The sequence below is a fragment of the Scyliorhinus torazame genome, chromosome 2, assembly GCF_047496885.1.
Source record: "Scyliorhinus torazame isolate Kashiwa2021f chromosome 2, sScyTor2.1, whole genome shotgun sequence".
Lineage (NCBI taxonomy): Eukaryota > Metazoa > Chordata > Chondrichthyes > Carcharhiniformes > Scyliorhinidae > Scyliorhinus > Scyliorhinus torazame.
The window spans coordinates 356,892,763-356,917,431 of NC_092708.1; the positions used below are offsets into that span (position 1 = coordinate 356,892,763).

At 46.2% G+C, this 24,669-nt stretch overlaps 1 protein-coding gene and 1 long non-coding RNA gene across 7 annotated transcripts in view; one reads left to right on the top strand and one right to left on the bottom strand.

Annotated features, from left to right (window-relative positions):
- Positions 1-17,578, bottom strand: part of LOC140403795 (uncharacterized) — a 110,690-nt gene extending 93,112 nt beyond the window's left edge. For both annotated transcript variants that reach the window (XR_011938420.1, XR_011938418.1), the window contains exon 1: positions 17,555-17,578. This is a non-coding gene — a long non-coding RNA (uncharacterized lncRNA). The remainder of the gene's footprint in view (positions 1-17,554) is intronic.
- Positions 1-24,669, top strand: part of hif1aa (hypoxia inducible factor 1 subunit alpha a) — a 91,372-nt gene that overhangs the window by 53,971 nt on the left and 12,732 nt on the right. For 3 of the 5 annotated variants that reach the window (XM_072491945.1, XM_072491922.1, XM_072491952.1), the window contains exons 2-8: positions 2,064-2,254; positions 15,543-15,709; positions 16,107-16,191; positions 17,666-17,778; positions 21,502-21,704; positions 23,860-23,966; positions 24,290-24,437. In XM_072491945.1, coding sequence (XP_072348046.1) covers positions 2,064-2,254; positions 15,543-15,709; positions 16,107-16,191; positions 17,666-17,778; positions 21,502-21,704; positions 23,860-23,966; positions 24,290-24,437 — 1,014 coding nt within the window. Of the gene's footprint in view, positions 1-2,060; positions 2,255-15,542; positions 15,710-16,106; positions 16,192-17,665; positions 17,779-21,501; positions 21,705-23,859; positions 23,967-24,289; positions 24,438-24,669 lie in introns of all 5 variants that reach the window. The other 2 variants (XM_072491937.1, XM_072491929.1) reach the window with 2 other exon arrangements.

A 24,669-nucleotide genomic window follows, 5' to 3' on the forward strand; every position in this document is an offset into this window, starting at 1 on the left:
GCATTTCTAAAGAATTTGGGCAATGTACCTGGAGAGAAACACTATGCTGGCCATGGGGCAAGGGCTGAGGAGTGCTAAATTGCTTTTGGAGAGAGCTGGCATTGGCTCAACGAGATCAATGGTATCCTGTGTTGTAGCCATTTGAGAGTTGTGTCCCATTGTAAAGTGTTGCAAAAATGTAGTTTTTTTTTTTGTTGAATTTGAGTTTGTACCCACTACTTCGAATCATAGAATGATATAGCATGGGAGAAGCTATTCGGCTTGTGTGTGGGACTGAGACAAATGTAAACTTTTTTTGAGTATTGCTGAAAAAGGCATTTTGTTGAAGTTTCTCATCTTGCCCTCAGGAAAAGAAACTAATGCAAGGGAAACAACAAATTTATACTGTACGAGAAGGGTGCTGATTGATTAGCAAGTGGACTCTGGTAGAAGCATTGTCGTGGAGAATGCACCAGTTGATGGTGACTGACCATTAACTACCAAGCATTGTTTGAAATTCAAAACAGGCAGCTTGACTCTGGTCATGGCATTGCCCTGAGGAATGGCAGTCACTTATTTTGTTTAGCTGAAACAGGCACATTGTAAACGTGTTTTTGCTCCGCAAAGAACAGGGCCCTGTGTATTAACTTTACACTTGGTATTGCTGAAAAAGAGACATGATGCAGAATATTTGCAAGAATGCCAAATGATAATTGACAGTTAACTGCCAAGCTTTGTTTAAATTTAAACCAGGTAGGTTTACTCTAGTCAAGACATTGGCCTGGGGAATGTACCAGAGCATGGCTGTCGCCTATTTTGTTCAGATGAAACATGTGCAATATTCTTTGTCTGCAAAGAAACAGGGCCCTTTGTATTAGTATACATAGCTTCAGCAAGTGTAAATGTGCCACACTGCAATCCTGACAGATAATTTGGCTGTCAGTGTAATTCTTGAACACTCAGAATTGTTTAGCAATTTTTGTTCAATCGAAGAGTTGCATGTGCAGGCAAGTTGGCTATGGTCAGTAGGTTGCCTGTTGGAACATCGGAAAGGGCATGCTGTTTGATACAATCAGTTAACCGGTGCACTCTCCATAGCAACATCTTTAACAATTGGAGTCCACTTGTCAACTCACCACACTCTTCTCATGAAGTATAAATTGTTGTTCCCTTTGCATTTGCTATTATAGAATCCCTATAGTGCAGAAGGAGGCCATTTGGCCCATCAAGTCTGCACCTTGCCTAGGTCCATTTCACCCGCAACCCCATCTAACTGTTGGGACACTAAGGGACAATTTAGCTTGGCCAGTCGACGTAACCTGCACATATTTGAACTGTGGGAAGAAACCCACTCAGACATTGGGAGAACGTGCAAACCCCACACAGTCATCCGAGGCCGGAAGTGAACCCGGGTCCCTGGCACTGCAAGGCAGCATGCCAACCCATGTGCCACCATGCCACTGTCATCTTGCAAATGTCCTGATGAGTGCAAGACAAAAACTTTCTTGTCTCTTTCAGCGATGCTCAAGTTCTGTACTACCAAACGACTACACTTTGTTTTCCTCAATGAAATGTGTTATGTTCATACAAGATGATCAGAGGATTAGATAGGGTGGACAGTGAGAGCCTTTTTCCTCGGATGGTGATGGCTAGCATGAGGGGACATAGCTTTAAATTGAGGGAAGATAGATATAGGATAGATGTCAGAGGTAGGTTCTTTACTCGGAGAGTAGTAAGGGCGTGGAATGCCCTACCTGCAACAGTAGTGGACTCGCCAACATTAATGGCATTTAAATGGTCATTAGATAAACATGTGGATAATAATGGAATCGTGTAGATGGGCTTTCCAGGTCGGCGCAACATCGAGGGCCGAAGGGCCTGTACTGCGCTGTAGTGTTCTATAACTGGACTTTTCGCTCTGCTCATACTGAATTTTTGCATATTTCCTTGGCAGACCTAGGGATACTTTGTGTACAATGGCAGTACTTGCCATACATTCAGAGTTGAATTTAGGAAAGTTGCAAAACTATTTGTTACACATTGTTAACTGACAAGGCCTCTGATCATTCTTTTAATCCCAGCAGTGGTACTTCAGAGCGAAGAAAGGAGAAGTCTCGTGATGCTGCCAGATGTCGAAGGAGCAAGGAGTCGCAGGTCTTCTATGAGCTGGCTCATGAACTGCCTCTTCCTCACAGTATCACTTCTCATCTGGATAAAGCCTCTATCATGAGACTGACTATCAGTTACCTACGAATGAGGAAACTACTCAATGCTGGTGAGTAATTTGTAGTTTAACCTGTTCATTTTAATTGATGCAGGGGATTTTTAAAAAAAGATGCGCAAGTACAAAGTTCATTCTTTGTAACCAACTCTATTCTTACTTGCGTAGCTTTCCTTGCAATATGCCACATATTGATCTTGTACTCTGTGGGAAAATTGCAATGTCATTTTATTAATCTATTTTTGCATCCTTGGATCTCATCTCTGTGAAGCTCAACTTCTGTGCTGTCAACTAGTTTCAAATACAAACTGATTTCCTTTCTATTAATGGAGAATTGCTCCACACAGTTTAGAAGGTTATGACCTGGATTTAGCTGTGATAATGACAATGAAACAATCAGCATTCACTGTCATTACTCCACCGAAACTGACAGGAACTTTTGGAGTCTGCACACTAGCAGATTACCACGGAGATCCAGAAGAAGATGTCAGCGATTCAGAATGTGATATTTAGGTACACAATCTCTTCACACTCACACTCTTACTCAGTTCAGTTGATGAGAAATTCCACTCTTGACCTGTTTATCAGACGTCTCCAGAACATTATTATTGCTGTTTCCTAATCATAAGTAAAACAATTTTAAAAGAACATTCTGTACACTTTAAATGCAAGTTCTAATTAGTTATTACCATGCTTTTGACACCAACATCCAGGGTGCTTTTATTTGGGTGACTTAAAAGCATGATTAATGATATGGTGTTTAAGGTGGACATTAAAAGGAGGATGTAGCAGAGTTTAGGAAGAGAATTCCATGGAGCCTGGGTGGTTGAAGGCGCAACAGCACCTCATGGGGTGGAGAGTGAGGGATGTCAACAGGGTTTGAGTCACAAAATTGCATGTTTTTTTACTCCATTCGAGTCACATCTGACTAGTTACGGTAATCTGGAACTTTTGTGTCCCAGCCTTTATTCTGACTTTGCACTCCATAGTACTGTTACTTTATCTTGAAACTTTAATTTAGTTTCCATTGAATTGCAGTTATAGCAACTTTATGTGGATGTGAATTTTGAAATGCAATATTTGAGATCTAACCATAATTTGACATTTATCCAAGTGCTTAATTTATGAACCTTGTTTGTTTCTTAGTGCAATGTTGATACTAACGGGGTTCAGACATTGTGCAACAGCATATATGCCAATGTTATAACGAGACTTGCATAGAAATCAACAAATTTGTAGATTGTAGATCAATTTGTGACCTTAGGAAAGCTGCGTGCAGTTATCCATCGGCAAATCTCTCTGAAATATAAATAACAACAACATTGAAACGTTGGGCACAACTGGAACCATCAGATATTGGTGCTGACTTACAATGGAATTAATTATGGTATTATTTATTAACCAGGTAAATTCATTCCAATAAATCAACAAGATTAAAATAACCATAATGTAGCTCCACCGTGCTGCTCTGATAGAGCACAACAAGATGACAGTGGCAGTTTCTTTAAATCATAGAAACAATGCAACACTTCCAAAAATATGACATCTCAATAGAAGGAAAGAAAGTTCTTGCTCTTTGTTGACTATTGAATAGGAAACCACATTTTGGCTCAATTGGCCTCTCTTGTTCTCTACCCCTGCTTTCTATTTTTCACTGTCCCACAATCGCATGGCCCACATTTTAAGATAATGATAACTGCGAGGCTGTCAGCCTTTGTTATTACTGTTATGGTTCAAAAAAGACGACAACTTTCCAACATCTGCATTTGCACAATTAAAGTAGAAATCCAAAACTTGTTGCTGGTGAAATCCTGCTTCTCCACAGGCTACACCTTTGCAGTCATTGTCGATGGAATCTACACTAAAATGACTAATGGCATGAATCTGAACCACCCACTAGTCTTGACTAAAGATGGATATGAAAGTTAATGCTTGGGCAGTTTTAGGAGTAATATGTGATAATTATAGATGGACAACCTCTCTAATAGAGCTGTGGAGTCTCTCTCCCTCTTGAGGAAATTCATGGTACAGATAAAAACATTTCTAGTTTTGTTATTTGTATTTCTCCCTCAATCCTATTTGCATGTCAGAAACTTTATTTTGCTTCCTGTACAACAATATAAATAAACTTGCTAACTTCTGGTCTAGCCTGTTTGTGAGGATTTTTTCAGTCTGGTTGAAGAGCCCGTCACCTGACCTGTTCACCGATTCTGCTGGAACATGCAGCAGCTTAGATACTCAATGACTAAAACTCTCCTCTGACAAACTCACGATAAATATTGAGACCACTTGCACAAAAGTGAATAGATTGAGGCCTAGACTGTTGAAGGTGTACAATGTTGAGACAATCTAACTCCCCAATTCGCAACAGGTCAGCTCCTATGTCCACTAAATTGCTGAACACCTAGCTTCCCTTCTTGGCTCCTGTGCTTGTTGGTAGTGTGTTTTCCCCGAGTAATGTGTTTCGCAGGAGGGGGTCACCATCTCAGAATAAGAAGCTGGTCATTTAGGACTGATGAGAAGAAATTCCTTCTCACAAGAGATGTGAATCTTTCGAATTCACTACTCTAGATCTCAGTCATTGAGTACATTTAAGATGTTGATAGGCTTTCGGATACTAAAGAGAATCATTTTTAAAAATTCATTTATGGGATGTGGGCATTGCTGGTTCAGCCAGCATTTATTGCCCATCCCTAGGTGCCCTTCAGAAGGTGGTTAGTTGCCTTCTTGAACCACTGCAGTTCTTGAGGTGTAGGTACACCCACTGTGCTGTTAGGGAGTTCCAGGATGGTGCTCCAGCGACAGTGAAGGAACAGCGATATATTTCTAAGTCGGGATGGTGAGTGACTTGGAGGGGAACCTCCAGGTGGTGGGGTTCATAAAATCATAGAATTTACAGTGCAGAAAGAGGCCATTCGGCCCATTGAGTCTGCACCGGCCTTTGGAAAGAGCGCACACCCTATCCCCATAACCCAGTAACCACACCTAACCTTTTTGGACACTGAAGGCAATTTAGCATGGCCGATCCACCTAACCTGCACATCTTTGGACTCTGGGAGGAAACCTGAGCACCCGGAGGAAACCGACGCAGACACTGAGAGAACGTGCAGACTCCGCACAGACAGTGATCCAAGCCGGAATCGAACCTGGGACCCTGGAGCTGAGAATCAACAGTGCTAACCACTGCTACCGTGCTGTGGGTATTTGCCACACTTGTCCTTCTAGATGGTAGTAGTCGTGAGTTTGGAAGGTGCTGTCTGAGGAACCTTGGTGAGTTACTTCAGTGCATCTTGTAGATGGTACACATGGCTGCCACTGTTCGTCGTTGGTGGAGGGTTTGAATGTGGAAGGGGGAGCAATTAAGCGGGCTGATTTGTCCTGGATGGGGTCGAGCTTCTTGAGTGTAGAGCCGTACTCATCCAGGCAATGATAAGTAGTCCTTTATACTTGTGCCTTGTAGACTGGGGGGGGTGGGGGGGGGGGGGGGTCAGGGGATGAGTTACTCGCCATAGGATTTCTAGCCTTTGACCTGCCCTGGTAGCCACAGTATTAACGTGACTATTCCAGTTCAGTTTCTGATCAAGGGTAACCCCCAGGATGTTGATTGTCGGGGATTCAGCGATGGTAATGTCAAGGGGTGGTGGTTAGATCCTCTCTTATGGAGATGGTCATTGCCTGGAACTTGCGTGGCGTGAATGTAACTTGCCCCTTGTCAGCCCAAGCCTGGATATTGTCCTGGTCTTTCTGCGTTTGGGCATGGACTGCTTCATTATCTGAGGAATTGTGAATGGTGCCGAACACTGTGCAGCCATCAGCAGAAATCCCACATCTGGGAGGAGCTCCGGAGGGGGGGGGAACATAGTCGCGTCCTTTTCCCCCCACGAAGACGCCCGCGAGCTAGGCCGACTGGGCCCCCGCATGGCGGGAGAGAAGGAAGAGGAGCGGGGCCGGAGACCCGGGTGCTCAGGAACGGAGCGAGCGGCAGGAGAAAGCACGAGGGGAGAGGCGCCCCCCCCCCCCCCCCCCCGGGGAGAGGAGCCGGAGACCAGGAAACGACCGGAGAGAGTCACCCCCCCCCCCCCCCGGAACCGACCGACCGAGCCGCCCCCCCCCCCGCACAGCAGAACACGTGGCACAGGACAACAACACTGGGCAGGGGGAGCGGCGGCCTGAGCCAAAGTGGGGTCCGAGCAGCACGAGGCAGGCAGCGGCGGAACAAAAGGGGACTCCCGGCCCGAGAAGTCTTTCTCTCTCTCTCTCTCACTCTCTGGTTCTAGGGTGAGTGAGGAGGAGGGGGTTAAAAATAAAATGAAAACTCCCTCTTTTTGAGGGGGGAAAAAAGGGGAAGAAAAAGGGAGAGAAAAAAAAAGAGAAGAAAGACTTAGAAAAAGAAAACTGTTAAAGGGACAGCACGGTAGCATTGTGGTTAGCACAATTGCTTCACAGCTCCAGGGTCCCAGGTTCGATTCCAGCTTGGGTCACTGTCTGTGCGGAGTCTGCACATCCTCCCCGTGTGTGCGTGGGTTTTCTCCGGGTGCTCCGGTTTCCTCCCACAGTCCAAAAATGTGCAGGTTAGGTGGATTGGCCATGCTAAATTGCCCTTAGTGTCCAAAAATTGCCCTTGGTGTTGGGTGGGGTTACTGGGTTGTGGGGATTGGGTGGAGGTGTTGACCTTGGGTGGGGTGCTCTTTCCAAGAGCCGGTGCAGACTCGATGGGCCGAATGGCCTCCTTCTGCACTGTAAATTCTATGAAAACACTCCCTCCTTCCACGATTGTCAAAGAAGAAAACCAAACTTACCTGAGACGAGTCTCCTCCGAGTGGGGGGCAGGTGGAATAAGGGGGAAAGAAGAAAAAAAATGCCAGAATGGAGCCAAAGCAGAGGGAGAAAGGGCACCAAGAGCAAACTGGGCAATACACAAGCCCACTCAGATGAGCTAATTGGCACACGAAGCGGCAGAATGGAAGCCTCGCCGCAACTTAAAGAACTGGGCAGACAGGAGCTATCTCCCCCTGGGCCAGAGGGGAACTGGAAGTCAGCCTTTGCCCAGGCGCTGAGGGAACACCAGCAAGAAAGCAAGGCGGGGACCAAAGCAGACAGAGACCGCAGTACAGACGGGGAGAGGTGCAGCTCGCCCTGGGCAGAGCAGAGAAGAAACAAAGTCCAGGAGGAGAAACTGGAAACCCAAAAGGCGACCATTAAGAAGCTGGAGAGGGCTGCGACTGACATGAGCGACCCGATCACGGCCCTGAAGAAGGAGGTGACGAGACTGGGCACAACGCAGGGGAGCCTGAAGGGCAGGGTGGACAACCAAGAAAACCGCTCAAGAAGACAAAATGTCAGGATAGTGGGCCTACCAGAGGGGATCGAGGGTAGAAACCCCATGGCCTACGTGGCCGAGATGCTGGGCAACTTAGTGGGGAGGGAAACTTTCCCCAACCCACCAGTAATGGACAGAGCACACCGGTCGCTGCGCCTGAAACCCAGAGCAGGGGAACACCCGAGGGCAGTTATAGCCAAACTGCACCGGTACAAAGACAGGGAAACAATCCTGCGCTGGGCCAGGCAAAACAGATAACCTGCAGATGGGAAGGACACATCATTAGCGTGTACGAAGACATTGGGGCAGACCTCGCCAGAGGACGGGCCAAATTCAATAGAGCAAAAGCAGCCCTTCACAGGAACAAGGTGCGCTTTGGTATGTTGTACCCAGCAAAACTCTGGGTCACATACCAAGAAAGAGAGTATTTCTTCATATCCCCCGCCGCGCAAACAAATTTATCGAAGAACATGGGCTGGAAAGCCAACAGCGAGGGTAGAAACACGGGGCCCCTGGTAAGGGGCAACAACGTGCTGACCGGGAGGGGGGAGGGGGAGAGACAATGCCAGGCCCCCCCCACCCCCACCCCCGAAATGGCAAGTGCACCCTGAACAAAAATCAAACCGCTATCCAATGAACCGACATAGGTGGGAAACCAGGCCCCAGCACAAGGGTATGAGAGTAGCGGAGAAGGGTGAGCAAACAGGGGGAGCGCAGGGCAGTGCGGGGGAAGAGTGGGCGGAAAAAATGCAGAGGCTGGGCAGGGGAGAAGCGAGACAGTAACTCCCTAGAGGGGGGGTCGCCGCACGAGCAAGAAAGCTAGCACCGGGAACATGCAAAAAAGCAGGGCCGCAGCGCGCCCCCAACAGAGGGGCCAGCGCCAGGCAGAGGGCGGGTGGGACCATTCAACAGAGGCGGGAGGGCAAATGGGGACAGGAGCAGGGGAAAGAGGGACATACGGGAGAGGGGGAGAAAGGGGGAGGGACTGGGGGGTGCACGGGAGGGTGGAACACCGGGACGGAGGGACAAACGAGGTTAGAAAAGGAATAGCAATATGGCTACGGAGTGCTGCAACCAAGGGCTCGGAACAAGGAATCGCTGCAAGCATCCACCCAGTATGGCCTCTGGGCGAAGGGAAACCCCAAAGTGAAGGGGGCTACCCGCGTGGCGGCCGCACAGCGGCGACCATGGCGGGGGGGCCCCTGGACGGAGGGAAGCCCCGGAGCGTAGGGGCCTGACCGCATGGAGAGAGCAGTGACAGCGACCATCCAGGACGGCCCCCATCAAGGGGAAACCCCGGAGGGCAGGGGCGCATCCACCAGGTGAATATGGTTAATCCCACACGAGCGAGGGGACAGAAGCCCCCCACCAGGATAGTCACCTGGAACGTAAGGGGACTCAACGGCCAAGTGAAAAGATCCAGAGTCCTCAACCACCTAAGAAACGTGAAGGCAGACATAATCTTCCTTCAAACGACGCACCTGAGAGAGCAGGACCGACCGCGGGTAAGAAAGGGCTAGGTGGGACAGACTTACCATTCCTGTTACGGGATGAGGGCCAGGGCGGTGGCAATACTGGTCAGCAAATGGACGATGTTTAGGGCGACAAAGACTGTTGCGGACCCAGGGGGACGGTATGTCATGGTTAGCGGGACCCTGGATGGGGCACCGGTAGTACTAGTTAACGTGTACGCACCCAACTGGGACGACCCGAGCTTCATCAAGAAGACCATGGCAGAAATCCCTGACGCACCGGCTAATCATGGGTGGGGGGGGGGGGGGGGGGGTGGAGGGGTGGGTGGAGGCTTCCAACTGTGTACAAGACCCAACGACTGACAGATCGAACCCCAAGCCAGGGAAAATCCCCAGTACACAACGTATACACCAGAATTGACTTCTTTGTGGTGGGAAAATGGTGCTTCCGGGGATAGACAAAGTAGAATACTCTGCAATTGTGATATCAGACCACGCTCCACACCACATGGACGTGAGGCTGGAGACGGGCAGGGCCCAACGCCCCACATGGAGATTGGACTTTGCCCGACTAGCTGACAAGGCCTTCAACGAAAAGATATTGTGGGCCATAGCAGAGTACATGGGCCATAGCACAGTACACAGAGAACAATCAGAACAGGGAGGTCTCTCCCTCCACGTACTGGGAAGTGCTAAAGGCCGTACTAAGAGTGGAAATCATCGCTTTCAAAGCGCAAAGAGATAGGGAGGAAAAGGCGGCTAGGCAGCCGCTGGTCAACTCCATACTGGAGGTAGACCGTAAATACTCCCAAGGCCCCGACTGTAGAGCTCCTGGCGGAGAGGAAAGAGTTGCAAAGGAACTTTGATCTGCTTTCCACCAGGAAAGCAGTGCTTCAACTACGCCAAGCTCGTGGGACCCTATACGAACACGGAGACAAAGCCAGCCGCCTGCTGGCACACCAGCTGAGAAAGCAGGCAGCCACCAGAGAAATTGCACAAATCAGGGATACTAGAGGTGTATTACAAACAGAGCCAGAAAAGATCAACAAGGCATTCGGGGCCTTTTACCAAGGGCTGTACACCTCAGAGCCCCCAACGGGGGAGGCCAGGATGAAATGTTTCCTTGATGGACTGGACATACCAGTTGTGGGGGAGGGCAGAAAACTGGGCCTGGAAGCACCACTAGCACTGGGAGAGATCATGGACAGCATAAGCTCCATGCAGGCGGGGAAGGCACCAGGACCGGATGGATTCCTGGCGGACTTCTACAAAAAATTTGCGACAGCACTGGCCCCGCACCTGAGGGAGATGTTCACAGACACGCTGGCCAAGAGCACACTGCCACCCACACTAGCACAGGCCTCAATCTCGCTGATACCTAAGAAAGATAAAGACCCAACGGAATGTGGGTCATACAGACCCATCTCACTGCTGAATGCAGATGCCAAAATACTGGCCACGATTCTAGCCAAAAGGTTAGAGGACTGCGTGCCAGAGGTGGTCGCAGAAGACCAGACGGGTTTTGTCAAAGGTAGACAGCTTAACTCAACATCAGGCACCTGCTGAACGTGATAATGACCCCATCCGGGGAGAGAACACCAGAGGTGATCGTCTCCCTAGACGCAGAGAAGGCCTTCGACAGAGTCTAATGGAAATAGCTCCATAGATGCACTGGAGCGGTTCGGGCTTGGGACAGGATTCACCTCCTGGGTAAAACTCCTATACAACGCTCCCATGGCGAGCGCACGGACAAACAACACCAACTCCCGATACTTCCAGCTGTACAGGGACACCAGACCAGGATGCCCACTGTCCCCGCTGCTGTTCGCCCTAGCGATCGAGCTACTCTCAATTGCGCTCAGAGCGGCAAAATGCTGGAGGGAGATCCGAAGGGGCGGCAGAGAGCAGAGTCTCACTCTATGCAGATGACCTGCTCCTCTACATCGCGGACCCACAAAGCAGCATGGACGGAATCATCGCGATCCTGAAAGAGTTTGGTGCCTTCTGGGGCTACACTCTCAACATGAGCAAAAGCGAGATCTTCCCAGTACACCCACAAGTAGGTGGGGCAGCACTAACGGGACTGCCGTTTAAACAAGCCCAACTCAAATTCTGCTACCTGGGGATCCAAATAGCCCATGACTGGGAAGGGATCCACAAATGGAACCTCACCAGTCTGACAGAGGAAGTAAAAAAGGACCTGCAAAGATGGAACACACTTCCACTCTCTTGCGGGGGGAGTACAGACGATCAAAATGAACGTGCTGCCCAGATACCTCTTCCTATTCAGAGCCATCTCAATCTACATCCCCAAGGCCTTTTTCCAAATGTAGACAAACTAATCATGGCGTTCGTATGGGGGGGGGGGGGGGGGGGGGGGGGGAGAAAGAATGCTGGGATCACAAAGAAGGTCTTACAAAAAACAAAATCAAGGGGAGGGCTAGCCCTTCCAAACCTACAATTCTACCACTGGGCGGTGACGGCCGAGCAAGTAAGGGGATGAATCAAGGAGCCAGAAGCCGAGTGGGTGCGCGCGGAGGAGGCCTCCTGTAAGGGGACCTCCCTCCAGGCCCTCGCCACGGCGGCACTCCCATCCCCACCCAAAAAACACTCCAGCAGCCCGGTGGTGATAGCCACCCTCCAGTCCTGGAACCAGCTATGGCAGCAATTTGGCCTGACCAAAATGTCAGACAAAGCTCCCATCTGTAACAACCATAGGTTCACACCCGCACTGACCGCCACCTTCAAAAGGTGGAGACAGGACGAGGGGACACTGACAGTCAGGGACCTATACACCGACGGCAGGGTTGCGACACTGGACTAACTGACGGGAGAAATTCCAGCTGACCAGGGGGAACGAGCTAAGGTACCTGCAGCTCAGAAACTTCCTACGAAAGGAGACAAGGACTTACCCACAACCGCCACGACAGACATTAGTGGAAGAGTTACTGGAAGCAAGCATATTAGAGAGAGAGGAAACTGTAGCGACATGTATGACCGACAGGTAGAAGGGGCCGACACTGTACTGGATGCAACAAGAAGGAAATGGGAGGAGGACCTGTGGATCGAGATAGGGTGGGGACTCTGGAGCGAAACACTGCATAGGGTCAACTCCACCTCCACTAGGCTCAGCCTGACACATCTAAAAGTGGTACATAGAGCCCACTTAACAAGAACCCGTATGAGTAGGTTCTTCCCGGAGGTGGAGGACAGATGTGAACGGTGCCAAGGAGGCCCGCCAACCACGCCCACGTGTTCTGGAGTTGCCCCAGACTTGTGGAGTACTGGACTGCCTTATTTGAGGCAATGTCCAAGGTGGTGAGGGTGGAGCCATGCCTGAAAGTGGCGGTCTTCGAGGTTTCAGACCAGCCAGATCTATTTCTGAGGAGGAGGGCAGACGCCTTTGCCTTTGCCTCCCTGATCGCCCGACGTAGAATCCTGTTCGGCTGGCGGTCAGCAGCACCACCTAAAGCTGCAGACTGGCTGTCCGACCTCTCGGAATCCCCCTCCAAATGGAGAAAATTAAATTCGCCATCTGAGGGTCAGGCGACGGCTTTCACAGAGCGTGGGAGCCATTCACCCAATTGTTCCGGGACTTGTTTGTGGCCAACAAACAAGGAGAAGAATAGCCAGGAACCAGGGGAAAGCAGGCAAAGCATGAGAGGGAGAGATAGACCGGGGGAGGGGGGGGAAACAACTCATCCGAAGAGGAAGGAAAGGCAAACCACACGGGGGGGGGGGGGGGGGGGGGGGGGGTGGCGTGCGAACCGCAGGGGGAGGAGGGAAGAGACAGGGAACAATAGAGGAGGGTCAGGGAGGTGGGGGGGGGGGGTGGAGGCAGGGAAACGTTAGCCAACCTGACATCCACAGGAACAGAGAAAAAGGAGAATACAGGTGGAGGACGGGAGGGCCGGCTGAAGCGTCAGCGTGCACGAGAAGACAACGGCGGTGAAATCCGACCAGGAGAAGCAAGGGGCAACACCGGCACCAGACCCACTCGAGGATTGCCCTCCGGAAGTGCCTCGCCGGCACGAACGGATGCCTACTTACACACGCACATATAAGATATATCATATCCTGTGTACATAACGGCAAAATGTACTGTGTGCAAAAATCCAATAAAAAAACATTTATAATTTTTTTTTTTTAAATCCCACTTCTGACCTTCTGATGGGAGGTCGGTCATTAATGAAGCAGCTGTTTAGGCCTGGGATGCTACCCTGAGAAACTCCTGCAGTGTTGTTCTGGAGCTGAGATGATTGACCTCCAACCATCTTCCTTTGTACCTGGTATGACTCCAACCAGCGGAACGTTTTCTGCCTTATTCCCATTTATTCCAGTCTAGCTAGGGCTCCTTGATGCCGTACCTGGTCAAATGCTGCCTTGATGTCAAAGGCAGTCCCTCCCACCTCTGGCATTCAGCCCTTTTGGATTTCAAAAAGTACTTCATTGGCTGTGAAGTACTCCGATGTCTGGTAGTTGGAAAGTGCTATATTAGTGGATGGCTTTTTAATGATCATTGTATTATGCGAGTAACTTTGAGAAAACAAACAAAAACAAATGTTCTGGACCGTTGCTCTCGTAGTAATATGTTTCTCATATAGTGTGGATTTCCTAAAATATGCAAGCAATTTAGGAAGAATTATTTCTCTTGTAATCTGGTTGAAAAGTTTCTATTTTTGCTAACTGTTTCCTAACTGTCGACTCCGTACCGTTTCGCGCCAAGTGTCTGCGGTTAATCCAGACTGTCTGTAACCTTAATGAACTTGCAACCACATAATGAGATGCGACAGCAAGACTGGCCACACTCTCAGCTCTATCATTGTCCATATAGAACCACAGAATTCCTACAGTGCAGGAGGAGGCCATTCGGCCCATTCAGTCTGCACTGACCCTCTGAAAGAGCACCCAAGTTAGTCCCGCTCCCCCGCCCTATCCCATAAACTCGCCAAATATGCCCATTTTTTATACACTTAACACTGTTTAGCACGGCCAATCCACCTAACGTGCACATCTTGGGTCTGTGGGAGGAATCAGAAGTACCCAGAGGAAACCCAAGCAGACACTGGGAGAAAGTGCAAACTCCACATAGTCCCCCAAGGCCAGAGTTGAACCCGAGTCCCTAGGGCTGTGAGGCAGCAGAGCTAACCACTATGCTACCGTTCTACTGGAATTCTCATCCATACCGTTGTTACATCTCAACTTCACTATTCCAGTACATTCACGGTCAGCCTTCCATCTTCTTCAGAAACTTGAGCTCATCTAAAACTGTGTTCCTAACTGACACCAAATGACATTCAGCCATGACTCCCATGTTCATTAAACAACATTGGCTTCCAGTTGAGAAATACCTTGGTGTTTAAATTTCCTTATTTTCAAATTCCTCCATGGTTTTGCACCTCTATCCTTTTACATATGTGTTTTTAATAACTCAACCATTGATGCCTATGCCCAGGAAATTTATCGTTTTTCTAATCTTCCAAACATCAATTTTAAGTAAGTAAAAAAAAAAATGTTTTAAAATTACCTGGACAATTCGCTAATACACTACATTGGCACAGTGCGGCGCCAAACTAGTTACCAACTTCCTGTGATTAGCACAGTTGCTTCACAGCTCCAGGGTCCCAGGTTCGATTCCTGGCTTGGGTCAGTGTCTGTGCGGAGTCTGCACGTTCTCCCATGTCTGCGCGGGTTTCCTCCGGGTGCTCTGGTTTCCTCCCACAGTCCAAAGATGTGCAAGTTAGGTGGATTGGCCATGATAAATTGTCTTTGGCATCCAAAACGATTAGGTGGGGTTACGGAGATAGGGTGGAGGGGTGGCTTTAAGTGGAGTGCTCTTTCCAAGGGTCGGTGCGGACCCGATGGGCCGAATGGCCTCCTTCACTGTAAATTCTATGATTCCTTACTTTGCTCACTGCCCACACTCCAAGCGACCCTGGACCCCATCCAACCCAGGTTGAAACAAGCTGCCCACAACCCAAATTGTTGGTTTGAATTTGTTATTTAAATTGTCTGCCCTTAATCTAGAAATATCCAAATCTTGGTCCTGAGGGTTCTGGATTTAGATACTGCATTTGTACTCTATAAATGCCATGTGTTGTAAAATGGGCTTCTCAAGAACTAGATGTCCTGTTCTTGATTTTAGTTATTTAAAGTTAATTGTTCATTATGTGCTCAACTTTCTGTGGAAATACTTGTACCTTTTCATCAGGAGATTATGGGTTTAAGGAATGCAATCTTCCTCGTGTTTAGACCTGACGGTTGTTATGAGTGATTTTGTTTAAGTGGACGTTGAATCCCATGAAGCACGGGATTTGTTTTAATGTTCCCATGTTATTTTGGTTGATGTCACCTAAAGCTCTTATCAGCTAAAACAGGATCAATTTAAATGCTGAGATTTTAGTGTGTGCAAAATGATAAATAAGTCACAGCACTTAAAATTAAGTGTGTCTATGTAGGGCGTTGATACAAGATGTTATATGCATAAGGGCCTTTCTGGCAAATTGCAGTCTGTTTTTTTTTCAAACTTAAGTGGTGGCTGATTAAACAGGAATCTACCTGACTTGCACAGGGGATGCTGAGACGGAAGCTGACCTGGAACAACAACTCAACAGCTTTTACTTGAAGGCGCTGGAAGGATTTGTAATGGTTTTAACACAGGATGGAGACATGATCTACATGTCTGAGAATGTCAACAAGTGCGTGGGACTCACCCAGGTATGGATGGTATTAGTCTATTCTGGACAGAAGTGTCAGAATGATATTGGATCTATTCAAAAAGCGGGTGACTAAATAGGCTTAAATTTGGCATTTTTGCAAAGTATTTATATTATTTTTGTGGCGAACCTATTGAAAACATTGAGCATCCATTCTGATTCTAAACCAATCCAGTTTTGAGAACCAAGATGGAAGAGGCTTGTGTTGTCCAGTTGACTTTCTAGCTGTGTACAAATCCATAAACTTATTTTCATTTTTGCAGTAACTTAATTGCAGTGTTAATGTAAGCATATTTGTGACATTAATAAAGATTATTATTTCAAATATTACAGTCTGTATACACATTCTTTTGAGTACCTATGATTATCCAAGTCTTTTTCCCCTTTTATTTAAACAGTTTGAGTTGATTGGTCACAGTGTTTTTGATTTCACCCACCCTTGTGATCATGAAGAGATGCGAGAAATGCTCTCACACAGACAAGGTAAGAAAACATGTTGCCATTAATACTTGTCCTGAGTACGTACAGCTGATGACTTGACCATTTAATTGCAACTAGTTCCTGTCTTTGGCTTCGAGCAATTCATGCCCCGTAATCTTCCATAATACTACAATTTAAAGTTAGTCGCTCTCTTTTTTGTTAGAGAATCTGATCTGGTGTCTCACAGCTCGACCATAGATTTGTGCATGAATCTATATCTGCTGCATAGCAAAATTATACAGCATTGAGCCTTTCCGCTTGAAAATGAGTGAATGCACTCTCCTCCATTTTTGTGCATTTTCTTATAAAGGCTTTCAGTGCTATTTCACACCATCCACTTCCTGCCATTGGGAAGTAAACATGTTCTTGACAGTACATGCAATTAATGCTGCTTTCTGACCAACTGCTGGAAAGTGCAATTTTTGTGTCTGCGAATGGCCTGCTTTAATGCAAAATACTCTGATCTGGATAATAATAATCGCTTATTGTTACAATTCGACTTCAATGAAGTTACTATGAAAAGCCCCGAGTCGCCACATTCCGGAGCCTGTTTGGGGAGGCTGATAGGGTATCGAACCCGCGCTGCTGCCTTGTTCTGCATTACACGCCAGCTCTTTAACCCACTGTGCTAAACCAGCCCCTAAAGATTAGCAGAGGGGAAGGGAGGCATGACAAATCTAACAGGAAAAGGCTTTTATGCCAGATTAATGTGGCAGAGAAAATGGGTAGACCTCTAGGGGTTCTGCCACTCGACTGGCCTAGGCGATACACCCAATATTGAAGCTGCTGTCAGAACATGGTCATATGCCTGACACTGGAGATTAGTCTGTGCCGCAGAATAGTAAGGTGTGTTGCATCATCACTATGAATGTTTTTCTATTGTGCAATAGTTTTTTTGACAGACTTTGTCTAGAGCGCATTTAAGAGAAAGCTAAACAATTATGAGAGTGAAGATTATAATAAATTCAAATTCTGATGATGAGGGAAGATCAGAGGAGACTCCAGTAGAGCTGATAACCCCCCATAGACCTAGTGGGCCGAATGGCCTGTTTCAGCACCCTCCATTACCCCCATATCTTCATAAAGCGGTAGCTAACACTGCATACTGTATTCTGTGTGATCTGACCAAGGTTCAGTACAGAACAGATAACTTCACTGCTTTACAATTCTATCCCTCCAGAAATAAACCTAGTGCTTGGTTTGCTTTTTCTTATGGCCTTGCTAACCTGTGGGGCAACCTTTTGCAATATATCCCAACCTCTTGCTCGATTAACATTAAGAACAAAGTTGATTTTTCTTAAGCAACTGGTTCAAAACAAACATCAGTCCAGCTAAAGGATAAATAGAGCAAGAACATTCTACTTACTACTTCAATCCAAGCGGTTCTTCTGAAAAACACAACAGCACAGCATTATTTTGATTATTTGGAAATGTCATTTACATGCTGTTAATTCGGGTTGTGGTTTCTGACATTTAGGCCCTCTGAAGAAGAGGAAGGATCAGAACACTGAACGCAACTTCTTCCTACGGATGAAATGTACTTTAACGAGTCGGGGCCGCACCGTCAATGTCAAGTCTGCAACATGGAAGGCAAGACATTTAATAATTTTTTTGAGAAGTGTTTTTATTCAGCAAATTTTCAACAATTGGATGTACAAAACCTCCAAACCCCCTCCCCCTCTCTCAACAATCAACAGTAACCAACTCCTGAAAAATGCATGACGAACTAACCCCAACAATTGTAGAACCCATCACTCAACCCCCACCCAGCGCAAACTTCACCTTCTCCAGGGTCAGAAATTCCAGTAGGTCTTCTCCACCCCCCACCCCCACCCCGGGCCACACTGAGGCACAGGATGAAGAAGCTAACCTCCATCCTAACAAGACCTGCCTATGAGCAATCAGCAAGGCAAAAGCCAAAACATCTGTCCCTGCATCCACCTGCAGCTCCAATTGGTCCGACACCCTGAATATGGCTTCTAGGGGACCGAGCTCCACGTCCACATGTCCAACACCCAAAATGGTGCTGAACACCATCCTCTAAAACCATTCCAGCTCTGGGAAGGACCAAAATATATGCATGTGGTTTGCAGGGTCCCCCTCACACCGTTCACTGGCATCCTCCACCCCCAGCTCATCCTTGATATTTTTTTTTTAAGGTGCCTTCACACTACCTTCAGCTGCATCAGCCCCAGCCTCGCACATGAAGTTGAGGCATTTACCCTCCATAGCGTCTCACACCACAGAACTTTGTCCAGCACTATTCCTCCCACTTTGCCTTAAACACTGAAGGAACTACGATATATTTCAAAATCAGGACATGTAACCTTTTAGCTCGGAGGAAGAGTCATACGGACTCTATGCTGACTCTGTTTCTCTCTCCACAGATATTGCCAGATGTGATAAGTTTATTCAGTATTTTCTGTTTTCTATCTGATTTTCAGCCTGTGCAATATTTTGCTTTTTTGTGTTCTCATGCATCTGTTGCCCTTGTCCTTCCAAGTTACCTTTGCCAAATGAGCATATCTTGTGTAGTTTAATTTAAGATCGTGATTTCTTTGAAGAAGTGATATTCCCTGTAGAATGTGGTACGCTCTATAACGTGGCAGATCTTGATATCCAAAAGTCTTGACCATTTTCTATGTGGAAAGCTATAATTAAACTCAAAGCGGTAGGGATTAAAGGTAAATGCTATGATCATATACGACACTGATTGAAGGAGGAAAACCGGAGTAGGAAAACGTAGTTCCGAAATGGCAATGATTTGTATGACATATAAGTGGGTAAAAATATCACAAATTAAATGAAATACAGGCAAATGTAAAGTATTACGCATAGATGAAAAGTACCATAGGACAGTGTTTTTCAAACTTTTTTTCCGGGGACCCATTTTTACCAACCGGCCAACCTTCGAGACCCATGCTGGCTGACCTGCGGTTTTGAGTCCCTTTGGCCCCCCGAACTTGGGGGGGGGAAAAAAGGCTGCGGCCATATTTTTTTTAAAAATGCGGCCGCACTGCGCATGCGTGCCTGATCATCGATGCATCACCAATGATCGGGCACGCATGAGCAGTGCAGCCAAATTTTTTTAATCTGTTCCTGGCCATTTTGAAAGTCGCTCGCAGCCGGCTTTAGTAAAAACCGGCTGTTGCGCGTGGATTTGCGTGATCGGGAGCGCCACGACGGACGGCTCCGCGACCCACCCGCGGGTCGCGCCCCTGAGTTTGACAATGCCTGCCATAGGGAGTGGTGTTCCAGGATGAACCTGAAGGAGACCTAGCAATCTTAGTAGACTGGGTGCTAAATATATCCATCCAACTAGAGTAGCAATCAACAAAGCTAATTGAATATTGAACTATATATTCTACATGGGTCTTTTTGAGTCCAGTTCTGATTGCCTGGCAAGACATCCAAGCATTAGAGGCAGTATTAATCGGGACCACTTGTTCAATCTCCAGTATCAAAGGTATGCGTCAAGAAAACAGACTGTCCATGTGCAGTTTGCATATTCTCCCCGTGTCTGAGTTGGTCTCACCCCCACAACCCAAAAGATGTGCAGGGTAGGCCAATTGGCCACGCCAAATTGCCCCTTAATTTAAACAAATAAGTGAGAACACTGGTGAAATCATAGAATTTACAGTGCAGAGGGAGGCCATTCGGCCCATCGAGTCTGCACCAGCCCTTGGAAAGAGCACCCTACCCAAGCCCAATCCATCATTCTATGCCCGTAACCCCACCCAATCTTTTTTTGGACACTAAGGGCAATTTAGCATGGCCAATCCACCTAACCTGCACATCTTTGGACTGTGGGAAGAAACTGGAGCACCCGGAGGTAAGGCATGCAGACATGGGGAGAACGTACAGACTCTGCACAGACAGTGACCCAAGACAGGAATCGAACCTGGGACCCTGGAACTGTGAAACAACTGTGCTAACCACTATGCTACAGTGCTGCCCAAAGTTAGTCTTCTCACTCTGGAAAAAGAAGTGTCTGAGATGTGAGCACTGGAATTGGTCCACCAACTCCTTTGACCTCTTCACCTCCCTCCCTTCTTTAAAACCCAACTCTTGACCACGGCTATGGTCATTTTTCCTAATATGTCCACTTTTCAACCACTCTGAAAAAGATTCCAAGGCTATATAACTGCTTACCCTCCTCCATATTTTTTATCTCATACGTGTAAATAATTTGTTAAAGATGTTATTAATTTGGCCAAGCCAGCCATGTAATGACTAATGGTGTTACCCAGATCAACCATAATCTAATTGAATGGCAAACGGGCTTGAGGGGCTGAGCAACCTACTTCTGTTCCTGTTTAAAGTTAATTTACGAAAGTTAATGCTATCTATAATTTGTATTTGAACATCGTTAACAATTTGCATTTATATTCCAAATATTAGCGTAAATCCAATTTTGCACTGGCTAGATCTAGGGTCAGCTTTTGTTTGAAAATTAACACTGTAGCCAGCATGCTGCTACTGATGCACATGTTCCAGGTTTGATCCCTAATCTGAATTGAATTATGTGGTTTCAGATGGTAGGTCCCTTCCATTATTGTCTCTGGGATCAGTGAGTGAGGATCAATCACTATTGCCATTTTTTATTTTAGTGGCTCTTGAGAGGAGGATAGGAATTAATCAACTGTTAAAATGTAATGATTTTAAAAGTAAAACCTTGATTTTTCTGTACAAAATGGAAACGTGTCAACGGTATTCTCTCTAGATTTGCCTTCCCCCTTCTCCTTGATGAGCTCATGGAGAAGATGCAATTTTTCTATGACAAATTGAGGGCTAAGTTTGCATTTTGTTACAGCTGAAGAGTTTAGTTGCTGCCTCCCTAAAATGGTTTGCGAACGTCATCAATTGTTCCAAATTATTCCACGGCAACAGTGGTATTTAAAGCCAGTGTCTTAATAGCATTTCTGTTCCAGAAAATAACTTGAGCATTCATATCAAGAATGAATTCAAAGGGCAGCACGATGGCACAGTGGTTAGCACTGCGGCCCCACGGCGCCGAGGTCCCAGGTGCGATCTCTGCTCTGGGTCACTGTCCGTGTGGAGTTGCACATTCTCCCTGTGTTTGCGTGGGATTCGTCCCGACAACACACAGATGTGCAGGGTTGGTGGATTGGCCACGCTAAATTGTCCCTTAATTGGAAAAAATGAATTGGGTTCTCAAAATTTTTTTTATTTTTTAATTAATTTGAATCTGCTTGACAAATTTATTTACGAATACTGCTGAAGTACTTAAATTCTATGAAGTGCTTAAAACCCTGGGAACTAACAAATGCTGACTTTCTCAATCTTCTGTAGGTCCTTCATTGCACAGGACAGATTAGAGTGTACAAATCCAGTAATGAGCCGACCCATTGTGGTTACAAGGAGCCACCCTTGACTTGTCTGGTTTTGATCTGTGAGCCAATTCCACACCCATCCAACATAGAGGTACCACTGGATAGCAAGACATTTCTGAGTCGTCATAGCCTGGACATGAAGTTCTCCTATTGTGATGAGAGGTGAGTTATGAATCACCAGAATAAATCTCCGTTCTACTTTTATCTGCCTGAAATTATCAATTGTTCAGATTGAATTTACCAAGGTCTTCACACGTTTGAACAGTTCAAACATGTCTCAAATTCTTTTCCGATAACCTTATTCTTGTAGATTTGAAGTGAAAAAGGAAGAGCAAAAAAAAATTTCTGAATGAAAATGCTAATTACTTGAAGTCTAAAGGATGAATAAATTTTAATGGGGAGAAATTACCAGGATGAATAAATTTTAATGGGGAGAAATTACCATAGAATGTACAATGCAGAAGGGGGCCATTTGGCCCATCGAGTCTGCACTGGCCCTTGGAAAGAGCACCCTACCTCCACCCTGTCCCAATAACCCCATCTGACCTAAGGGCAATTTATCATGGCCAATCCACCTAACCTGCACATTTTTGGATTGTGGGAGAAAACCAGAGCACCCGGAGGAAATCCATGCAGACAAGGGAGAACGTGTAAACTCCACACAGTCACCTGAGGCCGGAATTGAACCTGGGATTGTGGAGCTGTGAAGCAACTGTGCTCCGTGCCCCCTTTAGATTTCATTCCTCTAAAGACTAGATTTGTTTCACTATTTTATTAAATCCAGTATTTGTGGTCTGCAAATATTTTTCTGTAAACTCTTCAGCGCCTAATTGGCAATGTGAAGAAAAGGCAGTATCCTGTTTTAGTATTTTATTTGAGCCTGTAGTACAGCATTCCTATATTAAACTTAATTAGACAGAACCTGTTAGATGTCTCTATTCCCAAAGTAACCGTCCAAATAAATGAAACTGCTTCTGCTTTGTCTATTCTATTAATGGAGCAATTTGACGATTCACTTGTTACTAACCTGATCTAACTTGTATTTTAGAGTTCATGAGAGTGCATTTAGCTTGTCTATCCAGTTTAACAAAGTAGCTGAGGTTTGATCGTAGAGGTTTGATCGTATAGCTTTAAGTTTATGTAAATATTGAAAGCTATAAAATCTACACTCGGTACATTAATTTCTCTTGACCATGAATTAGTTATACATTGGCATAATTAGCTTCATGTATACTGCATATCATCATGGAATAAAAGATCTTTTCATCACAAATTAGCACCTACTTTGATTTTATTTTTTTGATGTGCCGTCCATAAATCCAGCTGCATCCTAAAAGCAAGTATCTCAATAAAGAAAGATTTGGATTTGTGTCGCATCTTTGATAACATCAGCATGTCTCGCTGTTCTTTGCACGCAATTAAGTATTTTTGAGATGTAATCATTGGAGAAAATGTTCAGCCAAATTGCTCACAGCAAGCTTCTATGAACAGCAAAGTGATAATGACCAGATAATAATTGTGAGAGATTGATTAGCACATTAGGGATAACTCCACTGCTGCTGTTTGAAACCGTGCCAGGGGATTATTATCCCATCACTAGTTGCCCTAAGTAATAGTAGTAAACCCCTTCTGTAACTCATGAGCAAAGTTGTGCAATGTGAAATAACAACAATGCTGAAAATACTCGGGCCAGGCAACCTCTGGAGAGACACAGAATCAACGTTTCAGGTTTCAAGATCTTTCTTTAGTTCTGTTGAAAGGCCATCTCAATCTGAAACATTACATCTGTTTCCCTCCGCATGTCTGCCTGACCTGTGGAGTATTTCCAGCACTTTTTCATTTTTTATTTTGGATCTGGGCAGTACGGTGGCACAGCAGTTAGCACTGCTGCCTCACAGTGCCAGGGACCCGGGTTCAATTCCAGCCTTGGGTGACTGTGTGGAGTTTGTACATTCTCTCGTGTCTGCGTGGGTTTCCTCCGGGTGCTCCGGTTTCCTCCTACAGTCCAACAATGTGCAGGTTAGGTTGATTGGCCATGCTAAATTGCCCCATAGCGTCCAAGGTTAGGTGGAATCATGGGGAGGGGAGTAGTGCTGAGTAGGATGCTGAGGGCCGAGGAAGACTCAATGGGCCGAATGGCCTCCTTCGCCACTTTAGGTATTCTATTGTAGATCTTCAGCATCTGCATTATTCTGCTTTTGTGTTGCGCAGTGAGATTCGGTATGACACTTAATTTTGCAGCATGGTAGTTTTATAGTGCACCGCTAAACAAGTTTCTTTTCATGTATGTGTATATGTCTCTCAATTTGCTATGCAGAATAACTGAGTTGTTGGGTTACCAGCCAGAAGAATTGTTGGGTCGTTCGGTCTATGAATTTTATCATGCAGTGGATTCAGACCACCTTACCAAAACACATCATGACTGTAAGTCATTTTTTTCAAGAAATCTTCCTCTTCTCTCCTGAATCCTGTTGGACCACAGTTCCAAGGATATTAAGCACCTTCTAGCTCAAATGTCACTTGAGTTGTGATTGTGGCAAACTAAACTCATCCCAGATGTTGGGCTACTTAAACTTCCAATAACATTCCATGGATAGCATTCAAGTACCGGTTCACCCACCTTGTTTTGGAATATTGCACCTCTAGCCATGCACACTTCATATTGAAAAATGTTATTCATAGTTGAAAATACTTCCTGTGCTGCTATTACAATTAACAGTATTTTTTAAAATTTTGCTTCCTTTTAGTATTTACTAAAGGTCAGGCCACCACAGGCCAATATAGGATGTTGGGCAAGGAAGGTGGCTATGTTTGGGTGGAGACTCAAGCCACCGTGATCTACAACAGCAAAAACGCCCAACCTCAGTGCATTGTCTGTCTGAACTATGTTTTAAGGTAAGAATCTGCAAATGGTTAATTTGTAATTTTGATTAACTGACTTCATTGGGTGGAAGATAGAATGTGTCCATTACTTCATTAATATATTTCTCATCATGGAAACAACAGCAGGGAGCTCCATTATCCCATTATTCAAGAAGCAAGTGTAGCACTCCACAATATATTTGGAATAAATTAGACTGAAAGTTTTCTTCGAACATGCATTCCCTGTTAATTAACTATTAATAGC